The sequence below is a fragment of the Charadrius vociferus genome, unplaced genomic scaffold, assembly GCF_000708025.1.
Source record: "Charadrius vociferus isolate BGI_N301 unplaced genomic scaffold, ASM70802v2 scaffold472, whole genome shotgun sequence".
Taxonomy (NCBI): domain Eukaryota; kingdom Metazoa; phylum Chordata; class Aves; order Charadriiformes; family Charadriidae; genus Charadrius; species Charadrius vociferus.
The window spans coordinates 1,329,931-1,352,985 of record NW_009647735.1 but is presented as its reverse complement, the minus strand read 5'-3'; the positions used below and the strand labels follow the sequence as shown (position 1 = coordinate 1,352,985).

General features: G+C 36.1%; 1 protein-coding gene across 1 annotated transcript in view; it reads right to left on the bottom strand.

Annotated features, from left to right (window-relative positions):
• Window positions 1-23,055, bottom strand: part of LOC104283573 (connector enhancer of kinase suppressor of ras 2-like) — a 210,549-nt gene that overhangs the window by 133,359 nt on the left and 54,135 nt on the right. The window contains exon 2 of the mRNA XM_009881773.1: window positions 3,595-3,758. Within this exon, the coding sequence (XP_009880075.1) occupies window positions 3,595-3,758 (164 nt within the window). The remainder of the gene's footprint in view (window positions 1-3,594; window positions 3,759-23,055) is intronic.

Here is a 23,055-nt window from a genome sequence, read left to right as displayed (position 1 = left end):
ATAATATGATGGTTTGAATCAATTAACCAAGACATAATATTAGGGTGGGGCTTTTTCTGTGTTTATTTGTGGAAAGTGGATATAAAACCATATTGAGGGCTAATACGTAAATAGTAAACCTTCCCTGCCTTTAATAATTTGCTTTTGAGAGTCCAGTTAATATATGGTTCAGGACAGGGAAGAAAAAACACAGGGGGTGCCTCCTTTGTTCTTTTGTTTTCTCTTGCACTTTGAACCCTAATTATGGGTCAGCATTTAGTAATGTATATATTGTGTAATAGCTTGCATCACTATGACAGACAGAGACATTGCTCTTAGATGTGTACCCCCAAACAACTACTCCCCACCCCCCCAAAAAGGCAGCGGGCTGATGGCCAGGCCCTTAGGGAGCACATATGGAAAATACAGCATCACAACAGGCATTTTCAGTGCGTTCCAAGAGCTTGAGCTAAGACAGTCAAATTTCTCTTGGTTTCCTGAAGCAACATAGCTGTTCTGCAGCTAAACTCAGGACTGGCATGCAGCTGAATTCCTGATGCATCACTGAGCCTAAGCTTACCTGAGAGATTTCTACAGTACATTGGAGATGCTTCTGTTTAAATCGTTACACAACCCATCTAGCTAAGATGGAGTGTAACATCCTGTTAATACTGCCTGGAAGAAATAGGTCATGTAAGTTGGACGCTGTCAATTGCCAAACAGAAATCAATTAAGAAATCCATGTACAGAGTGGGGGGAGGAATAAATAAATCAATGCTCATTGACATGGCCCAGTGAGTGGATGATATGCAGAGTACAAAGTAGTACTGACATATATTGATATAAACAGGAAAGCAGCTATCTGTGATCCAGATAGGAAGAAAACACAGTTTGCATTGCATTGTGGATGCTCTGCAGCATGGGACTGGGAACACATACCATGCTGAATGGGGCAAACGGAGGGACAAAGGGAGAGAACAAACTATTGTTCATGTTGTTACCACTCCCAACATGTGAAATTTTAGACCAGAGTGTTTGAATTGATGTTTCTCCCAATTCTTTTCATAACAAACTTTGAAAAAAAATTATATTATATGAAGTATATGTGTATATGTATATATGAATCTACAAATATACTTTGTACTCTATGCACCCTGTCCATGTCATGTATACAAACACGCATACAATGCATTAATGTATTGACATCTTACTGACTGGGTTGTATTCTAACTGCCCATAAACTGTATTAAGTTTGCTTATAAAGTAACTCAGGAAACCAGGGGTAAAATTACATGCTCCTTAAGACATTCTGATTCAAATAATTTCTTAAATGTTAGTTCCTGTTTAGTGACATAAGCAAAACACAGGTACCCCCACCCCCTTCTTTTTTTTAATTACTTTTTAAATAGAGTATTTCCTCTAGTTGTTTTTTCTTTTTTTTTTTTTAAGACTAGCTAGTCTAAAAATCCATTACAGTCATGAACTCCAGTTCACAATTTTCACTGATCACTCAACAAGCAGTCAGATTTTAGTGCAATAATCTAATAATGTTTCAAGATTTAGTACAGAATAAGAATACAATTATGTTATTTTAAAAGTGTATTTCAGTTGTTAATAAAGGCAGCATCAGATCTCCTACCATTCAATTATTGTCATTATTTAAAAGAATTAAGAGACATTTTTAATGATGCTTTTTGGTTACATAGATTAAATTTCTCTTAAATTATTACAGATTAAAATAGATATTATAGTCAATCTTGTAAAACTTTTACTTGTGATCCTTGCTCAGTAAGAAGCTGCAAGAATTGAAGAATGCGTTGTGCACAGCAGCAAGGCAAAAATGTCAGAAGCAAGAGAATAACCCCCAAGAGCAGAGCCGCAGGCAGCAGACTCAGTCAGCAGAAAACACACGGAATGGGCAGGAAGATAAAAATTTAGAAGCAAGAAAAAAACAAACAAAAAAACACCCAGCATTTTAGAGTCAGAGGGAGAAAGAAAGGGTAAGGGCTTAAAGGCAGGAGGCTAAATAAATGATACCAGGAGCTGGAAAATCCCCATACTGGTTAAAAGAAAAATAAGGTCATGACACAGCACAGTAAGAGAAAAGTTGCGCTACTGACCAACAGCAGGGCCAGCATTTAAGAGGCAGTTTCTTTGTTTAAAAAAGAAAAAATAATAATAATATTGAAAAAAAATAATCAGCAAGGGTCCTCCCAGTGGGCACGCTTGACTGAAGGGCGTTCTGTTTCCAGAGGAAACTTCTTGGGTTGGCTATTTCTGACTAGTGTCAGGGCACAACACCGCATTGTTCTTTAGATAACATAACATAACATAACATAACATAACATAACATAACATAACATAACATAACATAACATAACACAACATAACATAACGGGGTATTTAGCTTCCTTTTATGTGGAAAATGTTTCAGAGGAAAAACTCTTTAGTTGGATTTTAAATGTTTCCAAAACACAGAAGTTTTTTGGGTTATGCAGTATCCACCAGTTTACAGGTATGGCTGCATTGAAGCCAAAAACATATCTGTGATTTGACACATGTGTTATCTAGTTCGTAAGAGTAGATCTCAAGCTACATTAAGTGTATTTTGTAATTATATGTACTTGCAAGAAACACATGTATAATAAAAGGTACTTCATACTGCTTTTTTCTTAGATCAAGTACATTTTTCCTGCTTGTTTTCTATTTTACTGCTATTTTCACTGTTGGAGACAATTTATCTTATCAAAATCCCATGGTATAACCTAGTTTATCAGGAGTTCTGCTTTTGCACAAAGTAGTAAAATACTGGGAATGTCACATGTAATTTACCTACATAATTTTACTTTTTTGTATTTTCAATATCCTTTCTCCTGTTCACCTACACAAAGTAATTTTTTCTTTAGAGTTCAATTAGTGCATTGCATTTTATCAGCTGGTAGGAATTAAATAACAGAGGAAAAAAAGAATTTTCTGATATCAAATACTTTGTTAAGAGGTTAACTGAATTAATAACCCATTACATGAAAAAAAAAGTTTTCTTCCAAATTTGGATATGAGCAGGTTCCTAAAAAAAAAAAAACAAAAAACCAAACCCCAAAACAACCCACCTTTAAATAGACACACGTCTGTACTTGAGATAAAATCAATTTCATCATTCCAATCTTGTCTTGAAGCTCATTTTAAACAATCTTCCAGTCTAATTAGCATTACCTTCTGGCTCCTTAGTACCATCCTTTTGAATGCTGGCATGGTTAAAACACTCAGGTCTACTTGGTTTAGTACAGTGTGGCAAATGTCAGTGAAATATGAGGGCATATGGTATATAATTACAGAAACATATGGATGCCAGTAGCGATAGTCAACAGTATTTGAATGCAAGACCAAGCAAGTTAGAGGAAGAACAATAAAAGACCATCATACATAATCATAAAATGGATATATATAATTTCTTTACAGCTGAAAGAAACGTGTACATGTCTGTCCTTTAATGAAGCAAAGTCACTGTGTCTGTAGAAGCATATAGCTGTGGAGTTTAGTCTACGTTATTTTACTTTTGGTTTGGAAATTTATAAACCCAGATTATTAAGATGAGTGATGCAAGAAATGACTTACCAATGCACATAGCAGATCAACTGCTTCCAGTATGAGTTCTTGGTGGCCAATGCGAGTGACTCCCAATTCCTCGAGCTCTTGGTGAGTGATGTGTAGCAGCTGTTCACCATTGATCTTTTCTTTTTCAAAATTTTTTATGTATTGTTGGAGGCAATCATCAAGGCCTATTTAAAAAAAGCCAACAACGCGTATTCAGAGAACAAACATAATTCTGTACTTCACAAATATAGAAATTTCTTGGGAATACAAAGTATAATTCCTTGTTTGGCTCTATTATGGAAAATATGAAAAAAAAATCATAATTTAACTTACATAGTATAGTGCATACTCCTAAAGAGAAAAGCTTATGTTACAGATATTATTTTCAAAATTCTTAAACATTGTAATTCTAATTTAAAACCTTCATGCTACTTATTAGGGAAAAAAGGGGAAGGACAAAGAAACAGAGAGAGTAACCTTATAGAAAAACTTTTTCTTACGATGCCATGAAGACCTAAATGTAAGTTTAAGTTATGATTAGGAGCATATTCTTCCTGCTATTCCTCAAAGTTATACGGTGTGGCTATCACTTATTAGGAAGAATGGTTTTCAGGCTTAGTAACCCCCTACACTAACTCTGCTACACCCAGTGCCAGTTTTTAATTATTATTTTTTTCAAGTCCAACTATCCAACTTTCTGAAACTCAGTAACATATAAATAGTTTTACTGCAAACCTTTCAATTAATAATACAACTTTGCCCATGCACAAAGAATTATTCCATTTCTTCCTGAAACTTGGTATGGTAAGAATAACAGATTTAGTGGTTGCCACATTATTCTATCTCTCAGGGACTGATTAACATAATAAGTTGTAATATTTTTCTTTTCTCCAAATCTGTTTCAGAAGCACACATGCTTTAAGTTTCCAGCTAGAACAATTAGTTGAACATCAGACTCTTTACTATTGAAAGATACACAAGGTTATGCAGAGTTCCCTCACGGACTCTGTCTAGAATTGTATTAGATTCAATGAAAACCTGATATGCGTATGATTTTCTGGAGACTTAGAAAAATTCAGCTTCAATAATTTCAGCTACTAAGATTAAGTAGAACGCTTTGATTCTCAGTTATTTGTCCTACAGTGACGCAGGTAAAAATCAAGATCCATAAAAAACCCAGATATCCAGTAGCCACAGAAATAACCAACATGGGCATTTAAGGAAGAATAAGAGCTTTGCAATATCATAACTTCTGCACGCTCCCTTCTATTAAATACATATGAAGTTACCAGTATGGTTAAATTAAGAAGATGTGTGTACAAGCACTTAAGAAAACACAATGTATTTAAAGAAAAGGAAAGCAACAGGCATATGATCAATATTGTTCCCATTTCTCAGTTTTCAAGTTCTCACAAATGCAATACAAACAAATAAAGCAAAAGTTAATGTCTTTATTTCCTGGATTATTAATGTATGGAAACAAATAATTCTATCATGTACTTCAGTACTTTTTTTAAAGAGAAATTTTTCATTATTTTAACATTTTTTAAACCACAAAAGTTCTTTCAAGTAACTGGATGATACAGTTTCACAATGATGAACAGAAATATATTTCTCTAAATTAGTACAGGAACACCAAATGGGTTAAACAAGAGGATGAAGGAAGTTTACTGGAAAGATATTGGAAAACTACATTACTACCTATTACTCCATTTATAAGCATACCTTCTTAGATATTATGCAGTGGTTTAATTTGATCTGATAAAATCGGCCTACTTCGTATTAACAGAAAATATTAGCTAAACATATTACTAACACGCAACACCCCTGACTGCATGTTGGGATTAGTTAGCATCCAGAGACGAATTTCTAAAAGTTATAGGACTTGGTCAGAATAACCAAACCACCTCCTGAGGAAGCGAAAGCTTGTGGAAATTTAATTCAGAAAATGTGAAATTTAAAACTATCCTGTAGACAAAAATCGTTGATGTTGTCCATGTTTTTCTATTCTCAGGTCTTTAAGCAAAGTATCTAAGAATGAGAGATCTAACACCTTATATTTGGCACACTGAATATTACACATTAAGTCTCAACTAAGCCAACATAATTCACTTGAGACACAAGGACTGTGACAACACAAGAATTTAATAAAACAGCACATTTGTCTTCTGTTCCATAAATACAAGGGGATATATTGCAGTTTCCTTCAATTAACTTATTTTTCAAAATTATTCAATTATTTACTCTGTAAACTGAGTCCTAAGTTGTTATATTGCTCATTCATCATTCACCAAGTAACTCGCATAGCTTTATAATCACTCACACATATAATCCATACAAAACTAGATTAGTGATATAAAATGTCATATTTTATGTAGCTATTCATAAGTATGAGGTAGTTTGGTGTTTTGGTGGGGTTTTTTGTTTGTTTTTTGTTTGTTTGATTTTATTTAAAAAAAAAAAACAAAACCCAACAAAACCAAACAAACAAAACTCAAATCAGCAGTCTGTTTGTAACTTGTACCCAAGACTTTTCTCTGTTCTGGAATTGTCTGCAAACAGGAGACTTATTCTATGCATCTGTTCATCGTTTAAAATGCTTTAATGAATGATTTTATGTAATTATATTTCGTTTTGGATTGGTTGAAAACTGGTCACTGCGAGTTCTGCATTTATTATTTAACATTTGAAATTCAGAGCCATTGCACGTTTCTGTTCCCTGCTTGCTCAATAACAGTTCCTAGAAACAATTTCAGAGTAAATTCCAAAACCCATGTGTTTCAGAGTTGCTTTTAGGGAATATTTGCCTAAAACTCATCTGAAAGTCACTGAAACTGATACCAGAAATTAAATTATTTTCAACAAAAGTGAAGCAAATTAATTCAAAAATTCAGTATCAGTGGCCACGAATAAGCAGTTTTAGTGTTCAGAAAGATTTAGAAAATACCAAACAAACATAACATCTTATGAAAACTGTGTAGTCAGATGTATTAAGTGTGACTTTGTGCCAGAGAGAATGTATGACAGGAGAGCAAAATATGGAATTTGTATTATTCATACTGCTCTGTAATAGCTCCCCAGGGCATCTTCAGAAGGCGTTTACTTAATGGTGCAAACAGTATGGCAGTTGACAATAGAATACAGAAATATATCATTAGAGGACCAGGCTGTCTCATAGCATGACAGTATCTAATAAATACACACAAGAAAAGAAAAATTTGTCCATTGCTGTCTGCTCTTCTATCTACCTAGGAACTAGGTATTGTATTACACTGATTCTTTTCTTGCAATGTAAAATTTTGTGTTTGATAAGTCTCAGGTGTTAAAAAGCAAGAATTTGGTAGTTTTCATTCTTTATTATCACGGCTATAATTGTTTTTAGTATGAAATATCAAAGATGCCATTAGAAAGAGTACAGAATGAGATCATTTTGACTCACCAAAGGCAAATGAAATATTTATTTCTTCAAGGCACTTAGGCTTCATTAGTGTTTTTTATATATATATTGTTCTCAATATAATGTCTGTTTACAGGTAAGATCTAAACTAGTTAAGATTCATAACTACAAAGTAGTAATGGGCATTAACTCTGTTATATATGTAGGTAAATAAAATTAAACCACTATTCCCAAGTTACACAGTATCAGTTAGACAAGAGACACAGAAGCTCGCAGTTCTGTTTCTGCACATTCTTACTTTTTTGGGGTACAGGTTGTAACTAAGAAATATATCCTTCATAGTGCAATAATTTAAATTCAAGGAAGAGAGTTTAAACATGTATGCTTTATTTTAAAGCTGAGACTTAACATCCATGATGAGAGATCTGCTATATTGTCTCTTTCCATTTTAAAGGAAAAGAAAGTTTATTGCATCCACATGGACTAGGAAAACTTTATCTCAAAGAGTACAGGAGAAACAAACATCTCTGGTACGTTGACTGCAAACTATGATTTTGCAAATAAGGCATGCAGTAAATTGCCTATATCAAGGAAACATGAAAAAGTAAGGAGGTGGAAAAATGTTAGGGAGAAAGGGCAGGAAAAGAAAAGCCAGTTAGCTTTAAGATATTTCTTTTCAGAACTGCAAAATTGATAAAAAAGAATCATTAAAACAACAAAGAAAACCAACATGTTATAAATGAAAAATTCTCTGTAGAGCTAGCTAAATCAGATTTAAGTATTAACTCGGAGCCAACATTACAAAAGAGATGCTACATATTGTGGGCAATAAGGCCCACTGAGATTAAAATGATTCTTTCCATTGATGTCAACAAACATCAGGTTTGTTTTACATTAAAAGCACAAACAATGTTGCCATGTTACATAAAGATCTGTCTCTTTCTCTACGGCATTAGGGATATTGAAAGAAAATACTATATAAATAAATGAAGGAAAAGCACAAGTTGTTGCCTTCTATGCAGGAAGTCAAATTATGCAGACAGGGCAGCTCTTACAGGGGAGAAATGTGGTGATGATAACTTTGCCAAGTGTGATCCATCACAAAAGAAAAGTAATTTTTAAGTTTAAAAAGTCTGTCATTTGTAATTTATGGGGATATTTACAAAAAACTGTATTTATTTGCTTCTCCCTTTTTCATGTATTTTAATGGATTTTTGTTACTTATTGTAAATTACACTGGTTTTGTAATCTATCCTAAAAATTCCTGACCAAATGATGGGTTTGTTCATACTACATCATTATTCCCAGAGGAAAATACCCGACAGCTGGCTAGAACAGCAGAACACTGGCTGTGAAATGGAGGGGTTACAGGGAGGGCAGACAGGAAAGGTCCTTGCCAGTTCAGCTTGTCACAAACATGACTGCTCTCACTAGGTGATTCTTCTGACAGAAGAGGGTATACAAAACGATACGCTGTTATAAAAATGCAACGTTGCTCATTCTGCTTTTAGGGTCTAGGATGAAAGAGAAGGAAAACAGCTCTGGAAATGCATTCACCACTCCTGGCTTCTGCATTTCAGCACTGATGTAAGGAAGCGCCAGAGTCCACTTAGAGCCTGTTTGGCAAAGAAGTCAAAAATCACTTTGATGAAGGGTCTGAGAAAGTATTCAACATTTTCACTAATTAAAATGAATTTTTAAATAAAAAGCACATAGCAGAATACTGAAATCACAATTGCACAAAGGCTTATACGCAACAGCAGATTTGAAGTATAGATACGAGTGTCTGTAGAACCTGGGTCTAAAGGACAAAACCTGAAAGTCAGTGGAAGGATCTCAGTTTGTTCAGAAGGATTACACTATGGTCTGCCAAGAGCAAATTAATATCCTTATTCATTTATCTCATTTGACTAATAAAAGCTATACGACAATCATATCTCTGCCATTACAGAATGGTGACTTGTGAAAAATCAATAAATCAAAGTGAAACGGGGACAAACTCAATTTTTAAATGTTGTGGTGCTAGATGTTGGACAAAATCCACTAGAGCCGCTGTGTCCTTCAGTCAAGATAAAAGCAAATGGTGACTGAGCTCGTTTGTGAGGGCAGATATCTTGTACAATATGACCACAGTGCACAACAGGAACATGCCCGCACCAGCGCATGCGTCTTTGGAGTGTGAGCCAAGTTCTGAGCCACCAGGGTCATCTAATAATTCAAAGGAAAACTGATTGTACTGAAACTACCCCTGGGTAACAAGGATAAAAAAAGGACAGAAACACTGCAAAGAAGGGAGCAGAAAAGGTACAAGACAAACAGAAACTGTGAGTGCTTTGAGAAAAGGCATAGAGAGGAAGACTGCTGAAGTAGGTTTGGAGCCATAAAAAAAGAAACATGTATTTTGATTCCGGCTGTTCTTTGCAAATTACCTCACATGTGACCTTCCAAGTAAATGGGACTGCACCCGAGACACCTTGCCCGATTCACCACCAATGGCTTCTCTCCCTAGACAAAACAACTTACAAGTCCAGAAAATTAGCCATGCATTATTAGCAAAAAAAGGAAACTTTCATTCTGTGCTGGAAATTACCTAATTAATTGGGGAAGGCAACACAAACTGCTGCTCCTGGCACTACCTTCAGTTTACATATGCAGATCTATTTAAATATATCCAGCGTTTAACAGCATCTACAGGCTCAGTCCAAGTAGTAATAGTTACAGAACGCAAAAAGCTTAGGTTTAAAAATAAAATAAGGTATTTTCCATATAAAGCAATTTTTAGCATCTAACTATAAAGATCTGGAAGAAATTCTCTGGTTGGCTAATGGAGAGAAGTAGGTGGAGAATGCATGCTTTTTCCTAAATGTCATTTTACTGAATGCACACATCAATTCATGGGTGTCCTTGATCAAAACCCCCTTCAATTTACTACACTCAGCTTCCGCACAGTGGATCTTTTTCCAGTCCTTATATAATTTGTAACAATGAAACATAACATGTAACAATGAAAATCATCATGTGGGTATTTTTTGTCAATGATGTTAAGAGCTTTTTAAGAATGATGCAGTCCAAATAAAGAAAAGGCATAATCCTCAGGACCATGCTCACACTAAGCTGACTCTCAAATATCAGCTATTTGTTCTTAAGCCCTTTCAGGTGAAAAAAACCTCTCTAGAGTGCCTGGAGAAAAGGATCTTCATGACCCCACAATTCAGAAAGAGACAAAGGCAGTGTGTTTGAAAATACTCTAAAACACCAAGCTCGGAGCCTTTCAGACCTAAACTAAAGTTTACAGTCTATCTAAAAACTAGAGAGTATCATGCTGTATTTTGTATCTTTAAGCCTACTTATTACAAACCTGATCTATAACAATATAGTAGCTAGATTACAAAATTTCATACAAAAAATACATTAAAAAAAAATCACAAGTCATAGCATAAATGCACAAACACACAAAAATGAAAGAATTAAGATTATTTTAAAAGAAGAAAAAAATCCCTCAATTCTGGCATTACCTGACCTTTAAATGCTTGACTGTGTGAGTACAATGTGTTTAAATGTTGCTTCCCAGATGAGTTTCCTCTGCGTCACTGTAATATTCACACAGATACAGATGGATATTTTAGATGCAAATACAGGCAAGACTTCTGCTACTTGAATTTACAGATCCATCATCTGCATGAACAGGAAGCAGAGAGGGATGAACGCTTTGAATGAATATTTCCCAGACACCGACTGACACCAAAAAAAGTTGACTTCCATTCCAGGCTTCAAAGCAGATTGAACTGTACTGGAAAGAAACTCTTACACTTGTCTCAGACCACTGGCTAAGACTGTACAAGTTCACAAGCTACTTCTCTTGCTCCTATTCCCCTCTCCTGACAGAGCCGGGCTCCACATGTGGCCCATCGGAGCCCTCTACAGACACGCTCAAGCACCAGCATCCAGCCAGACCAGTTCTCTCACTCTTGGCTTTCTCCTTAGCCTCTCCCATCCTCATCCTGCACCTACATCCCACATGCCAGCCAACATCACTGCCTCAATATTCCCAGATTACAAGTATCCTCTCACCTTCCTAATCCTTATCACAAAATTCTTAGTTTTTCCCACTGGCAAAATCTTCAACTCCCTTCATTTACTGCCAGCTTCCATTTCCAGATGTCACTTTTTTTTCCTCCATCCACACTGTCCCTATTCTTGTATGTTCTATGTGTGAACTTAGGCAGCTTCCTCTCCTCCGTACCAGCATGGAAGCAGTGTTGCGAGAGCAGAAGCCAGAGGGAGATGGAGGCTTCCAGTTCCAGTTCTTCTTCTCTTCCCAAAACAGGTCAGAGCTTCACTTGCAACAACAGACTTCCTCAGCCAAAAGCACCTTTTGTAAAAGGGACATAATCCTCAAGAAACATGAAGATCAGTAGCAAGTTCCTAAGCATATGAACACACTTTTTTCCCCCTTCAACATGTCCTCTTCTGAATAAGGGCAAACATTACAGCCACTTCACCAAGAGTGCATATCTGAGACACAGTCTCCCAAATTGTATCCCACATGCAAAACCAATGGGAATGCTACATCATTACTGTAACTTTTTTTTTTTTTGTTAGCATGGCCAAAGCTTTCCTAGAATCTCAGTGTCTATAACTAGAGGCTCCTTCTGGCAGCATTTTTCCAGGATAACTATATTATCAAGACAAAAATTGTGCTGAAATCATTAGTATTTTAGGAGTTCAGAACATCTGAGAAGGTTTCATAAGGGGATGTGTCAAGCATTATTAATAACAAATGAACAAACTCCTGCACTTATAAAATTTGATTTAATGATATGCCATCACCCTTCAATTGACATTTATGTATATGAAGTAAATGACTTAATATAGTTCTGCCTTCATTACCTATGACCGAATAATAGGAAGCGAAGACACTCTAACTTTTTCCTCACAAACTGACAGGTGTTGTTGAGCCGTGGTATTATCACAGAAGTAATAAAGAGCATTTTCAAGAAGCTTCCTGGAACTAGACCTGACCTTAAGGATGTTTCTGGAAGAAAAGTGTTACGCTTGGGGAACGTACCACATTTTCAGACACAAAAGCATGCTCCTTGCTGTCACATTTCACAACAGTCTTAACCTCGAGATATGTCACTGATGCTGTTACTGATGAATTTCCCATAAAAGTGATAAAACACAGAAGTGTTTATTAGCTCTCTGTGCTAATGAAAATTTAAGTCTTTCCTTAGCTTCATTAATTTTCTCCTTGATAAAGATATAACAACAGCCTCTGGTCATTTTTGAAGCAGCATGGCTGAAGAATGACCTGGAAGTGCTAGCAAGCCCCTACAAGCCAGCACATTCATACCTCCCATTTATTTGATTATGTGCTTCCACATTCCAGTGTGACGAAGCTGAGAGTACTTGGACACGGAATCTGCCTTGTTACATTTATTTTAAGAGAAATGCTTTGGCCAAATGCAAGGCAAGTACTTCTATTTATTTCCTATACTCAACTCACATAACACATTGCTTTACTGTTTTGAGACAGTTTGATGAGAATCTCTTCTGGCAGAAGCACTGGTTCCAACTTAGAATGGTGCCCTTGTACATCCTGCTCCTCGTGCTTCGCACAACTGTGTGCAGCTATGTAGTGAATTGGGTCAGAAACTGCTCTATGTTAACTTCACTCCTTTTTGTTACCAGCTATTTTTAACTGGGACAAATGAGGTGGAATACACCACTGGATGAAAAAGCAGTTGCTTAAGCTGTCACCACTGCCATCATACATGCTTTTCAAGCTACACCATAAGAAAGTCACATTTGATAATTCTTTACTTTGTTTTCTTTTTATTTGCTGAGATGGCAAACTTATGATCACTATCCCAGCGATTGCTCTACACATCCTGAAGGTTTTAAAAAATTTAAACATTTTAAAAAGTGTTTAGAATTTGCGAAAAAGACAATATAAAGTAAATTGACAAGGCAAAAAATAGATTCATATTTAGAAGAATCTTCAGCTACTGGTTTGATTTATACTCAAACCAAAATGCAAAAGCAGCATAATTAAAACCTTGAATTTTTTTACCCAGTTACGAAACAGCAAATACCTCTGTATCAGAACAATTCTGAACATCTCTACGATCAGTAATAACAGTTAGAAGAAATGACATCTACCCTGCATGCATGAGTGGTACTGTTGCTTAGAAGCAGATAATTGATGTGATCAGGTTTTGTATTCCTCTTTTTTGCAATAAGCACCAAAGGTTGTCTCCCCAGATCAGAAGGCAGTGGTGTAGGTGATTCAGAGTGCCTGCCCCAGTCCTCTATTTGCAAGGTGTTGTTTTTGCAGTAACTGTTTCCACCAGAAACTGGTGGAAAGAAATATATTAGGAAATTAAGTTTCATTTCCTTCACCAGTGCCTAAGCACATTGAGGTGAATTTATTTCAGACCCCTGTTGTTTCCATTTTAGAAAGGTCAGAAATTCTAATAAGGAACAGCATTAACTGTGTTTTTGTATACAAGACCTGATCTTAAAACCAAAAGTAGTAGAACAAATAAATATAACCGAAAGCTCCTTTCTCCAGCTTCTGAGGATTTATCCACCTTGCGCTCCCCACAGGAAAGTCTTAATCACAGATTGACCTTCAAAAAACTACAGTTTGAAATACAAAACCAAACAAAACAATCACACCAAACAAGTAATACAGAGGTATGCCCCACTTGTCCTTGTCTTAAAAGTGAAGAAAAAAAAATGGTGAAGAGATAGATAACAAGCCTGTCTGAGCTAATCAACAGAGAGAAAATTAATTTGTTGGGCAAAATTCATATAATCATAAGGCAGACTTTTAAAGTTAGGTGAAATGAATCCTGCCCTAGAAGTATCTCTGACGAACTTGCAATAGGGCTGTATGTTAATATGTGCTCTGAGGCACTTCTACGCATGCAAAATGCTATCAAGAATGTAAACTTGTAACAGGGTAACCAGAATCCCCAGATCACATTCTCTCTTGGCAAACGCTAGCACTTGCAAAGCTGATGGTAATAAGAGAGCTGACATGGAAGAATCAAACAAAGTGCTATGGATGTTTCAGTGCCAAAATATATTAATTTGTGTTCACCAACATTATCACTAAAAATCCTGGATATCAAGAGAACAGCCAAATCCAGTGTAGACATTTACAGTGAGAAACCCAAACAAATAAGATTTCTGCTCAACACAATTTCTTTATCAACTATGAGTCTAGAAACTAATTCACAAGTAACAGTTTAAAGACCTGCAAGATACAAATCCTAGAAAGTAGAAGGTAGGCTTGACAATTCCTCACACAGTTGCCAAAAGTTACTGGGAAGCTGCTTTCAGATTGCTGCAAGAAGTAAAGAAAAGGCTAGGATTTTATTTTTTTCAGGGATATTCAGAAGCTTTAGTGATAGCATCTGTTGGTCAACTACTTGGCAAAAGATGTGGATCAGCCGATCTGGGATTTCACACACATCTCCTTTTATTTCATGGAAACACAGAGGATGTAATGTGTAGCACCACAGCTCTTGTTCATATTGTCCTGTTGACTCTACAAGTCTGGATGATCTTAATTTAAGTTCTTTACTTAAGCAGCTTGGTGGAATTAGCTCTAGCAATCAGCAATTAGCTCACTTAAAAGGCAGGTAAGTTGTCAGGAATTGTCAATTATCAGGAAATTCCCAAACTAGGAATTCTTACTTTTATCAATATAAACTGTGTGAAACTAGCAAAACTAGGCAAATGGGAATAGATCACAAAAAGAAATCAAGCCGCAAATCCTACTGAAGAAAGAAGCTTTTCTCTTTCCTTACATTTACTCATTTTTATTCTACATATTTATGTTACGTGATGATGCCAGAAAAATTTATTATAGTTGTTATTGAACGGAATGAGAGCTAGAAATTTTTGTTCACTACCACTTTTCATGCAGTATCAGATTAAGATAGATTAAGTCTCTGGCTGCAACTACATGATGAAAAATATTACTACATCTTAAATCACTATTGTTTTGTGATTTAATTCTGAATTCTTAATGTTTTGCTATTTGATCTGGCCCTAGCTTATCCAAGATTAAATACTTCTATGAAGTAACATGAAACTGGTAAGAATTTTATCATATCTAAAAAAAAATATATATAGCCAGAAATCCATGAATAAATTATGATTACAGGTCAATGTACAAGAAAATTTTATTCTGCCCAGCAAAGCAATACAGTTATTGGTAATTCAGTACAAAAAAGTACAATCAAGTGATTACAAAACAATTCAGAACCACAGGATATCACTCATATGTTTGAAATATTACTTTTTTAATACGCTTTAGATTATTTCAGTGGCGCCCAGTGATAGGACAAGGGGTAATGGGCATAAACTTGAGCATAGGAAGTTCCATCTTAACATGAGAAGGAACTTCTTTACTTTGAGGGTAGTGGAGCACTGGCACAGGCTGCCCAGAGAGGTTGTGGAGTCTCCCACTCTGGAGACATTCAAAACCCGCCTGGACGCTGTCCTGTGTAACGTGCTGTAGGTGACCCTGCTCTGGCAGGAGGGTTGGACTAGATGATCTCCCGAGGTCCCTTCCAACCCTAACCATTCTGTGAATTCTGTGAATTCTGTGATTAAATCTTTTACATGGCAGCATGCAAAAGACGGACATAGGTCAGGGCTAGTGCCTGAAATTTAAGTCTCTTTGACAAGGAAACATTAGACTCAAAGTTTCCATCTAGACCTAAAAACTGTTGCAGCTATAGAGCCCACTGCTCCCAAAGGATAACATGGGAGTACTAAAACATAGTTCCCAAACCATTCCTAGTTATTTTTCTGTTCTTCATAAGTAAACAGTTGAAGCTTTTTTCCCAAGACATCAGTGAAGGAGTAAGAGATACATAATAGTGTTGTACCAGCAATAAGAGCTGTCCATAAAACCTCGAAATAGAGCTGCTGGTGAAGAGGTAAATGTATTAGACCCAACAACCTGGAGCAGTGCACTGTATTAACTGAGCAGGATAAATCAATTCCATCATGTCAGCAAAAGCAGCACAATATGAAATAACATTTCTGGGGACATTCCTCATGGCTTCTGGTGGATCAGGTTGCTGCACTACTCTCGCAGCTAAGTCTCAAAAAAGAAAAGTCTCTTCTGGTTGACTGTTTTGTTTTTCATGTATACCAGAGAACTAAGCACGGGAAGACATTAGCTCCTTAAGACGCACTTAGGAAGTGGTTTGCTCCTGCCACCAAGCTTTGCTACCATACCTGATGCCACAGTCACAGGCTGTGACAGACAGACAGGCTTTAGATGTCTTCTGGTCTTTGAGCATAACCCTTAAATAATATGGCTGGGAACTTCAGGCAGGACCAAGTTATGCAAAGGGTAACACAGAAACAACAAGTTGTAGGTAAAAGTCAGTATACAAATAAATTAAAGAATTACAGCTTTCTGTATAAATAAAAAAGCTGGGAAGTAAGACTGAGATAATCCAAAAAGGTCAGAAGAGTGAACTAGATGCAGCTTTCATATTTACGAATATTGTGCTTTAAATCATCACATGATTAGATTTTTCTAAATTACCATTTTTCTGAACTTCTGGAAACAACACCACTTCATTTCTTAGGATATTACTAATTCTCAGTGAAAATGCATGGTGTCACCTGTCACTGCTATTGTTTTTTCCTGTGATATCACTTGGTAAATTAATAGATAAATCTGGCCACTCCAATCTCTCTCAGCAAATATGGAAAAAGCTCAGTGCATCCTGGACCCAAGAGATTGTCTTTTTCCTACTTTTATATATTAATAAAAGCAAATAGAAAACTTGAAAAGCTTTTACATGTGTTTTATAAAACCTTATTTATAAAGGAAATGTTGCCATTTATAACAAAGGGTTTCAGCCCACAGCGAATGATCAAGTGCCTACAGACAGACTACAGGAGCGGTGTTGCAGGCTTTGAAAAGTGCTGGATGAGCAGAGTTCCTTGGAGGAGTTTGTCACACAACTGGCCTGTGGCCTAGTCAATCAAAAGAGCAGGCAAAGAGCAAATGTAACTTGGTTGCTAATTCTACAGACCACAGCAAAATTTCAGGCTGCTTCATCACTAAGAGGATTTAGCAAACAGCGAGTTACAATTTGCTTCTTCACTATCTGGAAATGGAAGCCCAGTACACCTGTGTTAAGAGGATTGTACAGGTAAAGGGTGGCAACTTGCATCTTCAATTCAGCTAGAAGCATCGATGCATTTTTATGGCTTAACAGGATTTGATGAGTAGTTTTAGTTACTGCTGTGCTGTAATTGTATGCTTTTCCAGATGACACACAACATTGGCTCAGTATGGATCTAAGTAAAACAAACAGCCCTCCACACACAGCCACCCCCCCTCCCCCAGAACCCCAATGCCAGCCGAAACCATTCTTACCAGCTGAACCTTAAGTCTAGGCTTTTTGAACCTCAGTCCAAAAGCAAAACAAGTACATGAAACCAATTATGGAAATGGATTCAGTTGTGTGAAATAATTTCAGGTTGCATTAGTCACATTGCACTACTTGCAGAAAAAAATTAAGATTGTGGGTTTTTTCCTATAAAAAATAAATGCTAAGTGCATTATTTCCCTGAAGCAAGCACAAAGTATTGATAATTTTCAATTTGAAAATGCATGTAATTATTTTATGTATTTTACATATAAGGAATACTATGGTTCTTGCTTTCAAATGCTTTACAGATATCTACTTTTAGACAAGAAATCTCTATCATCATACCCCTCCCAAGTTCATAGTGTCTGTAATTAAAAATTTAAAGAGTTTCAGACACAAAATTGTGTCATTTTGATCTCAAACACATGAGCTGTTTGAGATTGAATTTGGATTTTTCCTTTACTATCCTTTTGTCAGATAAACTACTTCTGAGAATGCAACTTAAGTACCTTGATAATGTAGACTAATTTACAGTACTATTGATGTTGCTTCTTTTCCCTATAAATGTATAAATGGGACTGGAAAAATTGAGCTTATGATGACGTTTAATACACATCTAACAACACTATTTTCTCACTATGATCAATTTTCTAAACCTGCCTTAACAAACAAATCAGGTACCCGCAGCCATGTTAAAAATGATATACCAAAATTAGACGTCCTTGATTTATTTTAGGAATTTTCAGGGACAGGATGAAAAATTAGCATTTCCTCTAGAGGGCTTCATGGTCTATATTACTTCACAAGTCATCTAAGTTATATTGCGCTAACTGACTGCACTACAAAGGGTCAGAAAGGCTCATTGCTATTCCAATTATTCCTGCTTTGAAAACACAAAAAATCATGATTAGTTAAGTGCAGAGTTAACACTGATGATCCTATCATAGCTAGTGCCTCATTTTCCAATACAACTATAAGAAACCAAAAAATGAGATGGAGACTGGTTATACGATTATTTTTTACTAGAAATACTGAAGTTAATCAATTTTCACTTTGTTTTCTTGGCATATTCCTTCCTATGGAGAACTAGTCCTTTTAAAGATTTTTTTTGATACTACACTAATATTAATTTAGAATTTTACAAGACATTCTTAAGTAATGCATATGTGAAACTTATGGACTAAATAAACTATTATTTTAATTTTTCTCTAAGTCTGTATTGTGATAACCTTGCTAATCAACATCCTGATTCAAAGAATTTATACACCAATACAAAATTTAGCTGAAGTTCAGGACTTCAAATTTAATCATCTTACTGTCTCATTGTTTCCATGTCTGCCACCAGAAATCCTAGGTCTGATCAGCCAAGATATTTTTGTGCTCTATTCTCTCTGTTTCTCTCTATTCTTTTGCAAAATTTCTACTTTTTACATCTACCTTACTACAGAGCCACTATGTAATTCAATATACCTCTCAGCAGCTCTTACTTTTCAAGTATCTGATGTGTCAACTGTACTTCTAAAGATGATATATTTCTTATCTTTTCAGATATAAAAATGTCACTAAAAGTGCAGTTCCATAATGGGCTTAAGCCAATTTCAGACCATGCTGCTGCCAAAAGAGGCAACAACTTTTCCTCCCCCGTCTTTTTATACCGGCATTAGTAATTTTATGGTGGTACAGTGAATCAGATCAGCCAGTTTCAGCAAACTGAAGGTGAATCATGCAGAAGGTGAAGGGAAGCTCAACCTTTTTTTTTTTTTTTGTCAACAGCCTGTGAAACAACTTTGGTTTGAAAATTCAGCAACTAAAGCAGTCTTTTTCTACTCTTCTTTGCCTCTTGCCACTTGCTGCTACCTCCAAATGTTTTTGTGGCTGCATGTTGAGCTGAACTGGGATACATCTGATCAATAGTCCAGAAAAAATAAAAGAAAAAGGTTATTGCTTGGCAGGTGAATATTCTCCAATCCAGTCTACAATGCAGGCACAGAAACATTAAACCAGGACTGCCACAAAAAAAGTTGTTTGATTGACTACATCCATATAAAAAAGCTTGGAAAGAAAAGATGATTCTCACGTGCAAGACTGCTACAACTTACTACAGCAAAACTTTAAAAATATATTACAAACATAGAGCATAAAAAATGAGTCATTTTCCAAACAGGCACAAATTGTTTTAGTCCCAAGTGTCTCTGGTGGGACTAGTGATCTTTTTTAAATAAATATGATGAAAGAAAAGAGAAGGAAACTGAAGACTAGGTCAATGAAACTGTAAGATGGTAGAAAGTTAATTTTGATGTATTGCACTAGGAACTGAGAAATCACCAGTTAAATCCTTGACAATTACAGGAAAACTTCTGAAGATGTATCTTATATTTAATTCCATAACTGAAACAACAGTCAGACTGTATAACTCACCAAATCAAGCACCATTTTCTTTTAAAATAGAAATCTAATTACACTTAACTCCAGTTTGATGTTTGTCAGATAATTGTGGTCTGTGGAAATTGTACAACTAAAGTTCCCACTAGAAGATTCCCTTTCCCCCAAAAAAAAACCAAAACCCAACACAATTAAGAGCACACAGCTGTTTGAAAAGATACTTTTTTTAATGAATGCTAGTCTGATCTTGAAGGGTCCTATTCTTGGTAGCAGTCATTATTTAATATAGGAAGCACTATAGTGATGATTTGTGTGAGTGTGACCTTGATCCAACAAAGAACTTAAGTGCCTGCCTCGCTCCGCTGTATATTGCTAATTGTCCAATTGATTTGCAGAGGAATATTCACAGCATTCAAATCAAACTTAAGTGCATTGCTGGAGCAGAGCCAGAGTGCACTGAACATTGCATGATGGAGCCCATGATGGCCAAAGGTTTGGAGATTGTCCCATTCAAATTCACAGATCAAAATTCATGTCTCTGTGGAAGGACATCACACAGAAAATTTATACCTCACTTGAAGCTTCCTTCATTTTGAAAAAAACTCTACAAGAATTAACATCTCCCATGATACTTACTGGTATGCACATGTGCTAATTTCCTCAGTAAAGGTGCATTTCGGTACCATATTTACCTTTTACAATTGCACTATTCAATGTCTCTTCCACTCTCGGATAGGCAGTGACGGGACTTAAACAACACCTACTTGTAAAGGGATTATATTCCTTTCAATACCAGTAGGTTGTTGGTTCCAGAAAAAAATATAACCACTAAGCAAGATTTCTCATTCAATCTCATGATCTAAATGTTGTCTTCCTCTGCCACAATCTTTTAATAATATTTTTAGAAATTTATTAAAAAACACTTTCAAGCTGTACATAAATATTATTTTAATCAAGAAAATACTATATAACCTTTTAGGCACTCAAAGTCATGGCTTTTCAGTAAACTGAGGGAAAAAAAACCCCAAACCAGGAGACAGGAAACATGAGAACACTGGTGACATTCAACAAAGTGAAGATACTGATCACGAGAAGATGAGAAAAAATTCCCCCGGACTATGACTGATGGTTTGGGTCAGTTTTGAAGAACTACAGCCAGTGAGGAGACAAGAGAAGTGAGAGTGGCCTGTTTTGTACTTTTCAGTGCTTTCCAAAGGGACGTGAGCATGAGATACAGAGCTTAAAGAAATTACTATTTCCATTTTCGCTAAACAAGTCTCTTTGCAAGATCCAGTTGGTACATACAATGAGTCTGAATTGAAACCAGAGATTTGGCTCTACATATGGAAGGATGAAAGGTCAAAGCAAAGCTGCTTTTTCAAGGACTGAAGGAATAATCCTGGAAGACCAGAGTGATAACTGATGGCACTTAAATGAACGTTCTCTTCATCAGTTTTATTATTAAGCACATTCAGACCTTCAAAAAACATGTACTCAGCTGCACCCAAGTCTTCTTTTAGAGCCAGAAGGACACCATTTGTGAGTACCAGTGGTTATTGCCACCAAACAGCTGTATAAGGAGCACTACAGGAGTTTGGAACTTGAAGTTCTAGCACAAAACTGAGAAACACACACAAAACACACAAAACCATGCTTCTAACTTCAGTCTTAGAGCATCAGCAAATGTCATCACCTCAAGGTCACCAGTGTTTTGTGTATAAGCTGAGACAGAGAGTACACTGGGCTATATACTGATGCTTTAGATGAGGACTGAACGTGCCATATGGATATTGCTAGGGCAAAAAGATGATCCACTTCTGGTTGCCTGTGACACGCAGGTATCCGAATCATAACAGACGCAAACTCTGACTCATGCTACTCACTCAAAAACAGAAAAACAGAGTATTTGTTCACTGTGCTTGCATAAAAGCTGTCCCACAATACTGATACACTTTCAATAGCTCCTTTAGATCTGTAGACCCATTGAAGCGGTCAAACACAGGTTTGAACAAGCAATCCAGTAGCGTAGCTTATCAGGGCACAAGTTAAGGCATTTTTTTGCCCTCTTTCAAGGTACAAACACCTAATGAAACCTTAAATTTTATTGAAATGGTCTTGTAAGGACTATCTCTATGCCACTTAAGTTCTGTTAAAAAAATTTTATTTTAAAAAGGGCGTGATAACTAGCCTGAAAAAAAAACATGTAATGAGTTTTATTTTGCATATTGGGAAATTTCCATGTTTCATTCTGAAACAGGTTGTTTCATCTTGCTACTACAAAGTTGGCAGTTGTGCTGTATTTTGGATATACCATGAACACATTTTGATGTGATTCTGGCAGACTCCCAGTTAAGCTGAATTACAACGAATGCCAACACATTACAATTTCTTTCAGTAAACACAAGCCACAGTTTTGTAGGCAAACAGCCGTATGCCATGTTCTTGCACTACTCATTTTTAACCCAAAGAGCTGAATTTAGCTGTTGCTTATGAAGAAAAAAAAAAAGACAGTCAAAGGAACTCTTCTTGTACTTAAAAAAGCTGAATTTGTCTCAGTGTCAGAGAAAGATCTGTGTGAAACCACGCTATCTAGATATATCAACTGGGGAAAGGTAATTCCACTTCCAAGGACTAGAAACAGAGGTGAGAGCAGGAAGGCGATATCTCCTATTCTATTTTTTCTGTGTTTGCTTGAGTTGAGGGGATTAAACATTGGCTGCTATTGTCATGCACGTGGTTTCAGAGCTACTCCAAACCATCAATTGCTGCTGCATGGAGACATCAGTTTGAGGAGTGTTCTCAGATTGAAGTAAATCCCCTTTGAGAATATTGAAATTTATTTTAGAGAGAATCTTAGAATTTTAGTCATAAATGCATGCGGATAAATGCATACCTAGCTTAGGTAGGGGCACAGCTAGAATTCAAAGCTCACCCCTTGTTAAGGATCTCATTTTTCACAGTGAATATGTATGTGACATGAACTTCCAGCCAACTAAGTATGCAGCTCCACAAGCTTCTCAGAAAACTGTTTCTGTTCAAAGTCTAATATTGATCAAAATATTCCCAATACTTCATAATGTCTTCAAGGCAGTTCTGACAAAACAGTTCTGATAAGTCAGTGACAGGCAGAAGCACTGTCACAGAAGCACTGTGAGTGAATAACTCTTTTGTTAATGTTTTTAAATGTAGCAGAAATGACAACTCTCTTTGAAGGCTGTTCATCAGACAAAATGCAATAGGAGAGCTCAACTTCACCTAAAGAAAAAAAGAGAATCATTTCTAGAC